The 15,698-nt window shown below is 30.2% G+C and overlaps 1 protein-coding gene across 1 annotated transcript; it reads left to right on the top strand.

The window, feature by feature from the left end:
• Positions 1-7,615: 7,615 nt before the first annotated feature.
• LOC102670061 (protein NRT1/ PTR FAMILY 5.6) lies at positions 7,616-10,522 on the top strand. Its single transcript, XM_006591300.4, has 4 exons — positions 7,616-7,866; positions 8,372-8,589; positions 8,782-9,326; positions 9,603-10,522. Exons 1-4 carry the CDS (start codon positions 7,722-7,724, stop codon positions 10,447-10,449), a joined length of 1,755 nt encoding a protein of 584 aa, XP_006591363.1. The 5' UTR covers positions 7,616-7,721; the 3' UTR covers positions 10,450-10,522.
• The last annotated feature ends 5,176 nt before the right edge of the window (positions 10,523-15,698 follow it).

Raw genomic sequence — 15,698 nt, 5'->3', positions numbered from 1 at the left:
AGAAATTATATAATTTATTAAATATATGCTTTTTAATAATATTAATAATACTTTTTTTTATAAATTTGGTAGGTTTTAATAAAATTTTAAGATGAAAAGTAACCAAAATTTTTTGAGACGAAAAATAAAACTTGAGTTATCAAACACATTTTTTTTTTGGGTAGGCTTAGATAAACATATTTTTTTTTCATCTTGGAATTACTATTCTTGAATTGTTCCGATTCGTGTGAAACACGTTCTGTCAAACAGCTACAAAGAGGTTTTATGTAAAAAAATATGTGGATCTCGTACCATAAAAAAACTGTCCAGGCGTGGAATAATCTACTATACTATCAGTGTTTTTCTCAACACTTTTTTTTTTTTTTGTACTGAGGAGGATTTGTGTGAACACTTTGAATATATGCCATAGAACTTAAAAATAAATAATCACCGTAGCAGATGTTTTCACAATATGGGTTCTCTTTTTCTAATAAAGTATCAAGAATGATACCATACCAGCTCCTTTTGTCTAGAACCATAAAATAATAACTAAAATATAATTAACATTCAATAATTTGGAAGAATCCAATCCATTGGTAGATATGGCTCTATGAAATGTCAATCTAAAACATTATATATTTACGAATATTCAAGTACGTAAGTATAGCCGCAAAATAATTGTAAACCTCTTAAAAAAAAAACCCATTCGAATAATTTGTTAATTAGAGCCCTTAGTTAATCATATCCGAGAAGGCGAGGTTGGAATTGGCCAACATTATGATAAGAAAGTCATTATAATTAAGTACTAATTCGAGAATAGAATATTAAGTGTGAACCACATTGGTAAAACTTTATCATATAATCTCTTCTTAGATTCCTCTAATTTCATTATTAAGAATACATTTAACAGAGGAGATGCAGCAATAAGTGTTGTTAATTAGAGCCCTTATTCCACTTGACAATTTTATTTCCCTTTAAATGTAGGGCTTCCCTCAGGCCGGCCGTGACCTTAAAATAATTATGGATGTAGTTTCTATGATAACGTAGGTAGTTTATATTATTGATTACACTTTAGGCTGATAATTAAGGAATCTAGACTTAGAAAAAGGGTTGGGAATATAAAATATCTTGTAATTAACATCCACTGTTATTTTTAGTTAAAGAACAGGCTCTGTTAAAGCTTTATGCGTGGCATCTGCTTCGGAAGGAACCATGTTCCCTTTTCTTGTCACAAAATAGATATATAATCAGGTTTTCTGAAATGTCATGGAAATAATGAAACTCAAATGGATCGGGTACCGTGTTCTTTCTGACATGATGAGGCTATAATTCTCAGCTTCGTCGGAATTCTTTCTTTTATATATTTTTTGTAACTATGGCGAATTAAAGAAGGCATATTAATATCTTCATGTTATATTTCCCGGTATGTAAGGTGAAAATAACAATGCATGATTTTTTTAATTCAAATATTAAGTGACATTTGATTTGATAAAATATTTTGTATTTTTAAAAAAAGTAGTTTTCGTATTTTTGAAAATTGGAAAATATGATTAGTTTGATTTTCTAATATCTGATTTGAAAAAAATCTTAAAAATGTGTTTGATTGATTTCTTTTAAAGGTCAATAGAAAAATTTTTGAGATTAAGAATTCTCCAATTTTTCCTTTCCCTGTCGTCTTCGTTGGTGTTTTGTTTATCCCAACAATCACGTAACCTTATTAGCTTAACCAACTTAGAGTAATAAAATAAAATAAAATAAAAAAATATGACCATATGGATCACCTGGCTATTATCTCTTCGACTTGATGTTATCTGTTTATGTTCGTTTAACGTGACTTCAAGTTTTTGGTTTTTAAATATGTAAATTTCAAAATAAAATATTTTTGAATCTGAGGTGCTGACTATTTAAGTGGGAGAACTTCTTAATGGTCTATGGGAAAACACAACCTATCTTCCAATTCCCCCCTTAAGTTGGAACAATTCATCTGGGTTTACCTTATTAACATTGCATATAGTGCTTCTCATATAATTTTGGAGAAGAGAGATGAATCATGTTTCACTAATAAAAATTAATAAATTATTAATTAATATTTATTAATAAATAAATAATAATAATTTTATATGAGAAACAATACATATCATATGAAACTGTTGTGATTACATCTAAATTATATAATCAAACATCAGTTATCAAAATTTAATGTTATATAATCACTTAAAAAATTATATGAATATATATGACTTTTTTTTACTTTTTATATTAAGTCTGAATCCTCTTAATTATCTATTTCTTTTTGATCTATCATCTTTATTTTTAAATAAAAATTTAACATTTGTTTCAAAATTATTAATAATTAAAAACAATATTATATCACAATTTAAATTATTTATGATAAATCTAAAATATAATTTATGTACTGAAATATATCTATTTATTATACACTTTAATTATAATATAATTTATATATATTAAAAATATTTAATTACTACAAATTTTAGTTATAGGAAAAAAAAGTACTAAAATAGCGTAGATGATTTGCATACTGAAGTTTTTCTTTCGAGGTTATTATCTATTACTGTTAGTGTGATTGACATTATGATATATGCATACACTAAAGATTGTGGGGGACGAAAAATGAATTTTGATTATTCTTGTTTGGACTTTGGGAATTGATAGGACGAACATATGCACTCTCACTGTCGGACTCCATCTCCACCCGCAGATTTCATCCCAAGAACCAAAACTCAACGTTTCATTCTCCATTTATGTCCACCCTTAATTCAAATTGGTGTTTGTTTTTCCATTCATCTATAATGTCATGCATGTATAACTAATTATGACCTTGCTAACTTGCTCTTGTTTCCCCTCCACTCAAATTTATTTAGTCAAATTTTATTATCCATCCAAAGTCATAGTGCTGTCATCCACTAACCCACATCCAATCCAATTCCCAAACTCTCACCTTTTAGTTACCCACCACACTTTTCCCAAATTCCTTATCTTTTATTGGTAACCTTAATGGTATTTTTTTAGGAGAAGTGGTAGAATAGTTTACAGGACTCTATCAGAAACCAAACAGAAAACATTTTTTTTTTCTTTTTTCTTGAATCATTGGATATCAATTTTCTTTTCTGTTTAACTTATCAATGACAGTGATTGCTCTATGTGAAGTGTTTGATTTTGACATGCGGGCTATGCGTATTAAATGATTTAGACCCCATATGGTGCAAGAGTGCATCATGTGCTTTAAATTTAAGAGAAGAATCTGATTCAATTTGGAGAAAGAACGTAGGGCGCATCTACTGTGTCAGAGTCAGAGACAGGAGCTTCTTCTAAATGAATTTGAATATGCTTTTATCCCTGATTAATAGGAAATGGTGATGTTATACATAAAAAAGAAGTTGCATAACTACATGCATTCAAAACAACAAAACATATTCAATTATAATTCAAATTCATTTTTATGCAATTAATATAATACAAAACAAATATAAGAGCTGTATTTGCCAGACAATTAAGCATTCCTATCACAGTGGATGATTATTTAACGGGATAATTCACTGTAAATACTAGCTTGACTCATTATTGCAAGATAATGGTCTACTTCTTCGTATATACACTGTGCAATGCTTGTAGTTATTGACAGACAAAAGAACCATGATATGCACTTTCGTGTACTAGTTAAAGCATTATGTTTATATGGAGATATAAGATTGAAATTTGATGAAAGGAAAAAAGAAGAGATTGTTTGGTCGAATCATCATTTTGCTAATAAAAATTAATATATTTTTATTTTTATTTTTATTTATAAGATCAGGAGTTAGAAGTAGTATTGGTTTCTTTTTATAAGATTTAATCGTTTCTTTTATTAAATATTTTTAAACTAAAAATATCGCTCAAAAGAAGAAAGAAAACATATTAATAAAAAGAGAAAGGTATTAATGACAAATATATTTTTAGAATACAATGAGTGAACGATAGAAATAAAAAATAATTATGAATTATGTAAGGTAAAAATAAAAATAAATAAAAATTATATATATGTAAGAGATTCTAGTTTAAAAAATCATGAAATACTGTTTTTAATTATATTTTTAATTTAAAACTTAAATTCAAATAATGAGTAAGATTCAGGTAAGATATTATAGTATTGGTTTTTATACTCATACTTTTAAAATGTTATTATATTTACACTCATACCCGTGTCTATTTCTCACATTTTAATTAATATGAAAAATTAATAAATAAATAAATAATATTATTTATAAAAATGATATTAATCAAACTAATATTTGATAAATATTAAATATGAGTTATTTTTTATAATAAAAATATATTAAAAATATTTATTTAATAGTTATTTTTGACTTAAATGATAAAAATTGATATTTTTATTATTTGTGGCTTGCAAATATGAAAAAAATAAATTAAAAGAGAAAAAGATAAAAAATATATGAAAAAGAAAGATTTTTAGCGTCAAGACCCAAGTCCACTACAACAAACTATAAAAAGGAAGTCAAGTCAAGCACAAAGGACACCACACAGAACCTGTAAGGGAAATCATTTTCTTCCTTTCTTTCACTCCTCTCGTTGTAAAGTCGTTAATGGTCATGAGGATGAGTAGATAAACCACTAGTTAGGGTCTGACAAGCTTAAAAAGTCAAAGTAATGTATGATGTACTTCATATTTATCAATGCAACATGATTCTTTTTCATATTTTTCTATTCTATTATCTTGCATTATTTGTCTTTATATTCTGTTAGGGATTAGACGTTCGAGAGAGGATAACTTTTAAATAAGATTCAAAGTAAATATGCATGCATTAAGTTTAGGGGTTAGAGATTCAGAAGAGAATAACTTCTAATATAACAAAAAAAAAAAGAATTTCATAAGAAAGTCATTCTAGACATAAAATGATTATTTTATGCCCATGCATTCTTGCACAAACATTTTACCTTAAATCTTTTATCTTTTCTTTTAAGTCTTTATCTTATCTTCTATCTTTCCTTATCTTTTATTTTAAATGTCTTATCTCTTGCTTGCAAATTGAATTTACATTAATCTAAGTATAAAGTCCTTGTGGATTTGACACTCATATTTCTAAGTATTTTACCACTTGTGACAAATTTGATATAATTGTCAAAGAGTTAACAATGTGTCATTCAAATTTTTTAAAATTATAATATCCTTTTTATAATTAAATTTAAATATATATCCATGAACATCTTATAAAAAATGTAAAAAAATTATTCACATCTTACAAATAAAATGAATAATAATTAATTTTTTTTATAGCTTCACTTGTAAAAAATCCATGTATCCATACTGATACCTGTACAAATTGTGTCCTTATTACCCCATGAGTAACTAAATACACATACCCGTGTTGATTACATGCATTTTAATTAATATAAAAAAATGATAAATAAATAGTAGTAATTATAAAAATGATATTAATTAAATTAATATCTCATTAAAATATTTTTTTAATTATAAAAAAATGTGTATAATAAATATTTATAACAAATGCATAATAAATTATTCTAACCGCATAAATTACTCTAACTTAATTATCTTAATTTTTTTTATTATTAATTATTATAAAAATGTATAAAAATTATTGACATCATAAAAATAAAATAAAATAATTGAATTTTTATGCTCGGAATTTTAAAAATATTTGTACTCATACCGTGTGAGTTGTGTTCTTAAAAATCTTTGTATCCATACTCATACTCGTGTGAGTTGTGTTCTTACCCCATGGGTATCTAAATGCACATACCGTGTCTATCATCCACATCTAATAATATAAAAAAAAAATCATTTCATCATTGTCTTTGAAATTATTGTTGATTGATAATTTTTTCAACCCCTTACCTTATTTTGACATCCCTTCTTAGCTTGACTATTGCATTCTATTTAAAAAATCTATGTATTCATACTCATACGTGTAAGCAAACTTGCATAATAGTCAACCATTAAAAGATATCATGTGACTTCGTCTTAGCTAAAGAATAATTATTTTTCGCTGATATAAATATTGTTCACATGTTTTTTTGGGTAAGCCAAATAGTAATAATAAGAGAGAACATAAAGTTTGTAATACAAAAGGGATGTGTAAGGAATGCTCCCTTACAAAGGTGCAAATGCAGTTCTATAACAATGTAGCTCTTTCTTTTTTATGTTTGCTCTACATGGAAAAACAAATAAAAGAACATAAAAATGAATTAAAATTCTTTATGACCAAAATTAATAAAAAAAATGATTGATTAATATTCTTTAAGTATAAAAAAATATGGTATATGAAAGTGAGAACTATAGCAATAACATTGACAATAAATATGAATTTATGACGAGTGAGTTGTTCTCTCTTCTCCTATTTAAGTTACAAAGAATATTCATATGAGCATCAAGATGAATCTTCCAAAGGAGTATGCAAGAAGACTTTGTAATATAATTTTGCTAAAGGAGAAAATGGGAAAGACTTGTAATAATTTTTTGTTGAAATGAATAAATAAAAAAACAACCGTAGAATATATATGGATTATGACCTATAATTTTGCTTGCCACGAAGGAGGAAAAAACTTATGAAAAACAAATTAAGAGAAAAAATTGTAAACATCATCTTCATTCAATTTTCTGGTGACGATTAAAGCGTGAAGTGAGAATTGACATTAAGAGCATTTATGAGAGGGAGAAAACAAATACAATGTTTGACAACTTAATTTAGGTTTAAATTTAAAATCAAATGGGTGTTTAAAATTTTTTTAATATGTCAAAATAGGTCAGTAATTTAACTACAATAAATTCATGACTTTTATTATGATAAGAAAATGTTATATAATTACCTTTTTTTTTATAAAAACTCTCAAAAGAAATTGTTGTCAAAATTTTCAAATGCAAATTTAAATTAATTAATTTAATTTCATTAAAATAATAATTAATTTTCATAAATTAATGTAATTAATTTTTTATATTTAATGTATTAATATATAATATATACTGTTCTTAACCGAATCAAACATTTACAAATATCACATTATGACACGTGTTTTACGAACTCCTCTCTCTCTCGTCTATTGTATACTTCAAGCGAAAGCAACTATCTGATCATGACGTGGGTACCGAACCCGAACAAAAAAGTTATTTACAAATTTTATTATATTAGATTAGATGTAAAAAAAGTTCAGTAATTTAATTAGAGTACTGAAATAATTAATTCATGACTTTTATTATGATAAGAAAATGTGCTGGAGTTATTTTCTTAAAAAAATCTCTAAAACAATTTTTTTTCCAAATTTTTAAATTTAAATTCATATTAATATAATTTCATTTAAATGTTATTTGATGTAATTAATGTATTAATATAGAATATAAATGATTCATAATTCAATTAAATTTTTATAGAGTATCACATAAAATAAGTGTCTGCGAATCCTCTTTCTTTAATGGATATCGATATTCTATAAATCATGAAAATGATTATAATCACCACCTATATATATATATAAAAAAAAATTATTCACAAATTGTATTATATTAATATATTAGATAATTGGATTTATATATACATGGAGTAACAATTAACATTACTAACAACTTGATAAAAAAACTAAATGCATTTAAGTGTACCAAGTGTACCAACCAAAGGCATAGACAAGCTATTAACCTTTTTCCTATGTCTATATAACGTTCCATCCCAAGCGAGGACCCTTTTACTTTGCACTTTCCATTTGTAAAGATGGAGCAAGAAATGGAGAAGAGAAATGAAGGCAGAATTGAAGAAAGTGAAGAGAAATGGGTGCATGATGCATCTGTGGATTATAAAGGCAGAGTTCCCCTCCGTGCTTCCACTGGTGTATGGAAAGCCTCCCTCTTTGTCCTCAGTAAGATACCTGCTCACATGAGCTTAGTTTAATGTACCAACATTTTCATTTCAAGTTTGCAACTATGGTTTTAAAAAAGTAAAACAATAATTTCAACACTGCTTCGTAGTTCATTTTATAGCGCTTTATTTCCATCATAAATTAATAAAAGGTGTTCATGAATGTCAAAAAGACAAGTGGCAGCTCAATGATCTCATAGAAGATTTGGACTTTTATTGGCCACCCATATGAACAATTCAGGGATCAAAGTTAGAAACCAGTTTTCAGCGAAAAAAGTGTTAGCATAGAAATGATCTTCAAAGCAAAGATGCATTCAAAAACTAGAGAAAATAAAATATTCCTCTTTTCCGTCTAATCCTCTGCACAATTTCAGGAAAAATTTCTTATTCTTTTATTGGTTATGTTCTTGGTTTTGGACTAGTAGATATATAAAAATGTGTAATAAATGTGTTTGACTAACATGAGCACAACATTAACTTGGCGGTTTTGTTGCAATTTGGAACAGCAATTGAATTTAGTGAAAGGGTAAGCTACTTTAGTATAGCCAGTAATCTTATCTCGTACCTGACTAAAGTGATGCATGAAGACCTCAGTACAGCAAGCAAGAATGTGAACTACTGGTCAGGAACAACAACCCTTATGCCTCTGGTTGGGGGATTTGTTGCTGATGCTTACACTGGTCGATTTTATATGGTCCTGTTTTCTTCCTTTGTATACCTTATGGTAAATCAATCTACTTTTCCCCCCTATTCATTGCTCTACATCTTTTATTATAACTTTGTAACTTATCCTTTTACACATATTATATCTATTGTTTGATCAATTTGGCACACCTCAGGCTGTAATTTTTGTTTATATAATTATATACTCTAGTCATGGAAAATATATATGGTTCATTTCATGATGTCAAACCAGGGATTAAGCCTGTTGATCATGTCTCAATTCATCCCAAGTCTAAAGCCTTGCAACACTAAGATATGCCAAGAGCCTAGGAAGGTTCATGAAGTGGTTTTCTTCCTTGCCCTTTACTGCATCTCCTTTGGTACTGGAGGATACAAACCATGCTTGGAAAGCTTTGGAGCAGATCAATTTGATGATGACCACTTGGAAGAAAGGAAGAAGAAGATGTCTTTCTTTAACTGGTGGAACTTTGCACTGTGCTTTGCATTGCTGCTTGGTGCAACGGTGATTGTTTATGTTCAAGATTTTGTCAGCTGGGGAGTTGCTACTCTTATCCTCGCTATTCTTATGGCTCTCACTGTCGTAGCTTTCTGTGTGGGAAAACCTTTTTACAGGTACAGGAGGGCAGAAGGAAACCCTTTAACACCGATTTTTCAGGTCTTAATTGCAGCAATAAGGAAAAGGAATCTTTCTTGTCCTTCAAATCCTTCATTATTACATGAGGTCCCTGAGTTAGAGAGGACCCAAGGAAGGCTTCTGAGCCACACTAACAGGCTCAGGTATATATCGCCTATTTACCTTGTCTGATTGAGACAATTTTTTTTATTATTAGAATTTAATGAAAGATGTCGGTGTAAAGGTCTTCTTTTACACTTTTATCTAATCACAATCAGAATGAATCGTATTAGTTTGTTTGTTGATTTTTATAATAATTATCTTAAAAGTTAATAGAAACATGATTTTTGATTGGTTGCCCGTATAAAAACTTTCATATTGACAATGCATGTCTATTAAATTCATTCATCGAAAGTAATGCAAATCAATTAAATGAATAGGTTTCTTGACAAGGCTGCAATAATTGAAGAAAAACGTGTTGAGCAGAAGTACAATCCATGGAGATTAGCAACAGTGAGTAGAGTGGAGGAAACAAAACTTGTTCTAAATATAATTCCCATATGGCTAACTTCATTAACAATTGGAGTATGTGTGGGACAAGGCCAGACACTCTTTGTTAAACAAGCAGCCGCTACCAACTTAGAGATAAGCGACAGTTTCAAAATCCCACCAGCTTCCATGGCCTCTGTTGCAGCAGTTGGTACCTTAATAGCTGTCCCAATATATGATAGGATTGTTGTTCCAATTCTGAGGAAAGTCACGGGTAATGAAAGAGGCATCAACATCCTTAGGAGGATTGGCATTGGCATGACATTATCAGTCATACTCATGGTTGTTGCTGCCTTAGTAGAAAAAAAGAGATTAAGATTAATGGTTGGACATGAGACTATGAGTGTGTTGTGGTTGATACCCCAATACTTGATTCTAGGCGTTGGAGATTCGTTTTCTCTAGTTGGCTTGCAAGAGTATTTCTATGACGAAGTTCCTGACTCAATGAGAAGCATAGGAATGGCCTTGTATCTTAGTGTACTTGGAGTAGGATTTTTCTTAAGTAGCTTTTTAATCATCATTGTGGAACATGTCACGGGGAAAACTGGCAAAAGTTGGATTGGAAAGGACATAAATTCAAGCCGTTTGGATAAGTTTTATTGGATGCTAGCTGTCATAAATGCTTTTGTTCTGTGTGTCTTTCTCTTGGTGTCCAAAAGGTACACCTATAAGACTGTACAGAGAAGAGCTATGGAAACTGATTCTTGTAAGAGTGATGGGGTTGAGATGGTGGCTTGATGAGAGCTTCTCAGCTGTACCTCTCACTGCTATATTTTCAGCTGAATCAAATGTTTAATGTATTGTTTCCATATATTTACTGGAATTTAAATTGTAAGTTATTGTTGCATATTACTCAAAGTATGACTAACTAAACAATACCATAAACAAGTGCAGATGACTTCCTGTTAAGTTACCAAAAATATTAGTTACAGGATATAATCTCTTAAATTTCTTAAGTATGGGAAAAAAGCTTAAATAATTTTTAGATTCTTAATATATATCTGATTTTTGTTTTAAGTCTATGATATATTATAAGTTTTATTATGAGTTTCTGTTGTTATTTAAGTGATGATGTAGCATCATTCATAATGACTAATATATATTGAAAGAACCGTTGAGATTGAGATCCGAATCTTCTAACGTGAAGATGCCAAAGTTAAACCTTTGTTCCAATTACATGGGTTGTTAGATTAATATCTTGTTTTAGATGTTGACACATGTATTGGAAGCTTTAATATTAATTTTAAGTTTTTAACTTTTGTTTCTTCCTCACTTTGACCCAGCACACATGTTTGTTATCTTTGTTCATAAGTCATCACTTAAAGTGATCAGGTGACATCATTTTCAATTGTTGATATATATTAAAAGAACGGTTAAGATTGAGATCCTACGTTAAGGCAGGAAAGTTAGACTGGGTTTTTTTTTACCATACTACACTCTCTCTCTCCAAAAAATGCCTAATATACACTAGTTTGGGAATATTTTCCCAAACTACATCTGTTTGAAGCTTTTCACGGAAGTCGGGTATTGGCACCCCGACTTCCCTTCTTCCTTCTTTTTATAAATAAGTTTATATTTTATTAAAATTAAATATTATATTATATAAAATTATTTTTAATTGATTTTAAAATTATTTATTAAATTAATTTATGTAATATTATTTTATAATTTTTTTAAAGAGAAATATACATATAAAGAAAAATATAAAAATTGGATAAAATTAGAGTATATTTTTTTATTTATGTTATATGTAATTGTGTAGTTAAATTTATGTTTTGTTAATTTTTGTATGTTCTTGTAATTAAAAAATAATAAAATTAGTTAGTAGTAACTGAAATGATACTCAAATTATAGTAACTGAAATGATACTCGACAATAATGAAACATATTGAAAATTACAATTACAACGCAAATATAACAAAACTAATGAGGATCTGAAATATGTTGTGCAGAATACATGTCTTCTTCTATTTAGATTACTTAAAGGAGTAACCCAAAAACTCACCTTGACGTGGTATGTTCCACTTCCTGTTGTAATACATAATTGCATCATGAGTAGGAGTGATGGTTGATTGAAGCAGGTTGAGTATAGCATTCGGTGTTCTAATAATGGTACATAATAATTCTATAGGGCCAACACATGAGTATTGCTCATTGCACATTAACATTGTGTAAACATCATCATCATTTTTCAATTGTAAAGATTGAAAAAAATATTGTTGACTTGCATCTATGAATGGTTGTCGGTAGTAGATTTCATCCAGTAATTGATCGTTGGTTAGTTGAAGGGTGTTGTGCATTCTACGCTTGAGTGTATCAAAAGAACAGTTGTTAGGAACTCGCATTGGTGTTGGAATGAGACTTTGAAAATAAACACCAGTTTGGTTGTGACTGATTGATCCATTTGGAAAAATGAAAGCTAATCTGGAGTTAGTAATGGTCTGACTGCTTGTTTCTCCCAAAAATGACATAGTAATAAGATTGAATTTGGTTTGTGAAATTATGTTGTATGAGATTATGTATTTGTATTGTGTCTGTGTTATGTTATTTATAGTTGTATGAGTATTCTGTCACGTTGATGTGTATTGGAATCCAATGTTTCTTTTTTCCTAGTAAGTGATGTAGCAGACGTTCATTATAATTTCAGAGTGAACAAAGAGATTATGAGTTGTCCATCTCATGTCAGTTTTGCACACGTCTCTAAAAATTAAATGTATCACCTGTAAAACTGACATGAAATGGACAACTCATAATGCAGAGTGTTGTTAATTTGGACTGTGATTTTTCCCATGTAATTAAAGCAGCAGACGTTCATGATGATTTTAAGAGTGAATAAAGAGATTATGAGCTGTCCATTTCATGGCAGTTTTGCAAGTGAGACATTTAATTTTTAAAGACGTGTGCAAATTGCAGAGTATTGTCAATTTGGATTGTGATTTTTTCCTTATAATTAAAGCAGCAAACATCCATAATTATTTTCAAAGTGAATAAAGAGATTATGAGTTGTCCATTTCATGTCAGTTTTGTAGATGAAACATTTAATTTTTAAAACAGTGTAGTGTAAATGACAAAGTATTGTGAATTTTGACAGTTATGTTACCATGTCAACTACTGCAGTAAAAGTGGGTAAACTGAAAATTGCTAATTTAAATTTAAAGGAAAAGTTATTTCAATACGTAAAGTGATAACTGAAGACAGACATAAGACATTACATGAAAATCTCAAAGAAGAAATAACTTAGACATGAATGATCTGTAGATTACCAATCCCGTTTGAATATAGGTTCGTGGGATGGAGACTGGTTACTTCCTTCGGGCCCGAAAGAGGAGTCCGTATCACTATCATGGTTTTTGAGCCAACAAGTCTCGTATTCATCTGAGAAGTCCTTAAGATTAGAGGTTGAGCCATGTTGGTTGCCTGGTGGGTTATTATTGTGACAGATTATGGCAAATAACTCCACAAATGATAGTGATGGGTTGTTGTAAAAAATGTTGAACATTTGTCGAACATCAACATCATCTCGCAGAATAAAAGATATGTACATATAACGTTGTCCTGACTCAAATATAGGGCACCGAAAATGGAGATGTTGGATATGTTGTTCTGGGTCAATGTTTAATTTTTGGTGAACAAGTTCAAGCAATTGTGTAAAGGTTATGACCTTGTCGACCATGAAAGTTTTTGTGTTGTTACTAACGAAGGTGGTGCCCTCATTAGTATTGCAAATTTGGTCGTCGTAGTAAACACAAACATATGCAGAAGTGTGTAAATTGCTGAGTGTTGTCAATTTCAACTGTGATCTATCCCTGGTAATTGATGGAACAAAAGTCCATTATAATTATCAGAGTGAAAAAAATTGAGTTGTCCATGTCATATCAGTTTTACTGGTGCGACATTTATTTTTTTTAGAGACGTGTGTAAATTGCTGAGTGTTGCCAAATATAATCATTGCAATACAGTCATCAATTATGGATAATGGTGTTACGCCTATAATTAATGCCTTTTGGTATCATTGTCCTGTATATCAATTAAATGGTGAAGTTCAATATAGGGCAATTCAAATTATTGACGAAGAAGGTGTCTCATGCATGTTTCATACATTTCTCAATATGAGAAGTGTAATATGTATGGAACTTAAAGTTGATGTTCATAATTCATTATCACCTACTCAAGTTAATGACCTAAGTTGGGCCGACATGGAACGAAGCTGGAGAATACCATGAAATTAGAATGAATAATTTAATATATTTTGTTGTTGTATTGCATTGAAGTTTTTCTCCATCTTTATTATCTAGTTGTAGTTGTTGCATGCTTTGAAGTTGTTATTTTTAATTTACTTCAGTAATAATAGTCTACATATGCATCATTTCAGAGATATGGAGCAATGTCAGACCTAACCCTCACATGCACTGACACCCCATTAAAGTGTGGTATTGCACACTATTCACTCACATGTGTATGTTTATCCCATTAACATGTTTCTGAACAATCCATGTGACCTTGGCATGCGATACGGAACACTGTGGTCAACAATCATGATTAAACAAACAGTCTGTCATGTATATTAATGTGTGAGGTTTCATACTGTTCACTCATATGTGTACACTAATTTACTCACATGCACTTAATGTCCTATCTAACTCTCCTACCTAACCGTCGTAACTAACTTTGCTGTCTAACCCTCCCACCTAACCTTCCGATCTAACTATCTTACCTAACCTTCCAATCTAACTCTTCCACCTAACATTTCAATCTAACTTTGGTACTAAACTTTCTCAGCCTATATATAATATCACCATTTGACAACAACATATCACACACAAAAATTTTCTCACAAAACAAAACTCGATTCGTAACTCTCACACCATTTCCACCACCATGGCTCCACCTAAAGAAATTGCGACCATCATTTACCAAAATGGTCACATTGTAGACGATCCAGTTCAAGGATCGACGTACACATGTACGACCCCAATATTTTTTTACGCCAGTCATTCTATTACGTTTACACAATTCATCCAAAAAATTAACAATCGTCTCCCTACTCGAGCAACTGAACAAGTTGCTTAATTGTTATTTCGTGTCCCTATTTCATTTCATCTCGGTCAGACACGTTTTATTTCAGCTCAACTATTCGACAATGATGATCTTAGAGGCGCGATGGAAACAATTCTCCTGAATCCACAATTGAATTCTGCCGAATTCTATGTTGTTACTGAGCTTATTCCTCAACCACAAACATCATCTCCATAACCCTCATGTCCACAACTACAACTACCGCCTCCACAACAGACCGTACAACAACATAGATCTCAATAATCCAGTATCTTCATACAACAACCTTGAATCACAAGACCCTTTTGACATTTATACTTCATACACACAAATATTATTCGAGAACGATTCCTTTTTTATGGCCAACAAACCTCCTTTGACCAACAAAACCATCCTTCATCCCCCTTTACGCCACCTTCACAACTACCACAAACGCAAACATCAAACCGAGATGAACATCCCATTGCTAACGAAGATCCCATTATACGATTTCATGATGAAAACATGGATGATTTTACTGAGGATGAGGATCAACAGTTCTTTGATCACACCAATCACCAAAGCGATGACCAAACTGATGACGAGGGTGTTGGCAAACCACGACACCTCCGTCACCTCCGTTGCAATATCAGCAACCTAGGTGTCCAGTAGATTTGAACTTTGATCACCTACCACACTACATTGATCGACACCATTTTGTTCATCAGCAACACAATGTACAACCACCAGTCGGTATACTCGAGGTTGGCATGGCCTTCGATGACAAAGCACAATGTATTCGAGCAATCAAAAAATACAACATCAGAAATCATTTTGATTGCAGAACAATTTACTCTGACCAGAGAAGACTAAACTTCGTCTACAAGTTACATGAAAATGGTTGTACATGGAGCTTGGGCGCATACAATTCAAGGAGGCATAACAAATGGATT

This window comes from Glycine max, chromosome 11 (genome assembly GCF_000004515.6).
Source record: "Glycine max cultivar Williams 82 chromosome 11, Glycine_max_v4.0, whole genome shotgun sequence".
NCBI lineage: Eukaryota > Viridiplantae > Streptophyta > Magnoliopsida > Fabales > Fabaceae > Glycine > Glycine max.
Note: the sequence above shows the minus strand (reverse complement) of the source record. Positions and strands in the feature narration are given on the sequence as shown.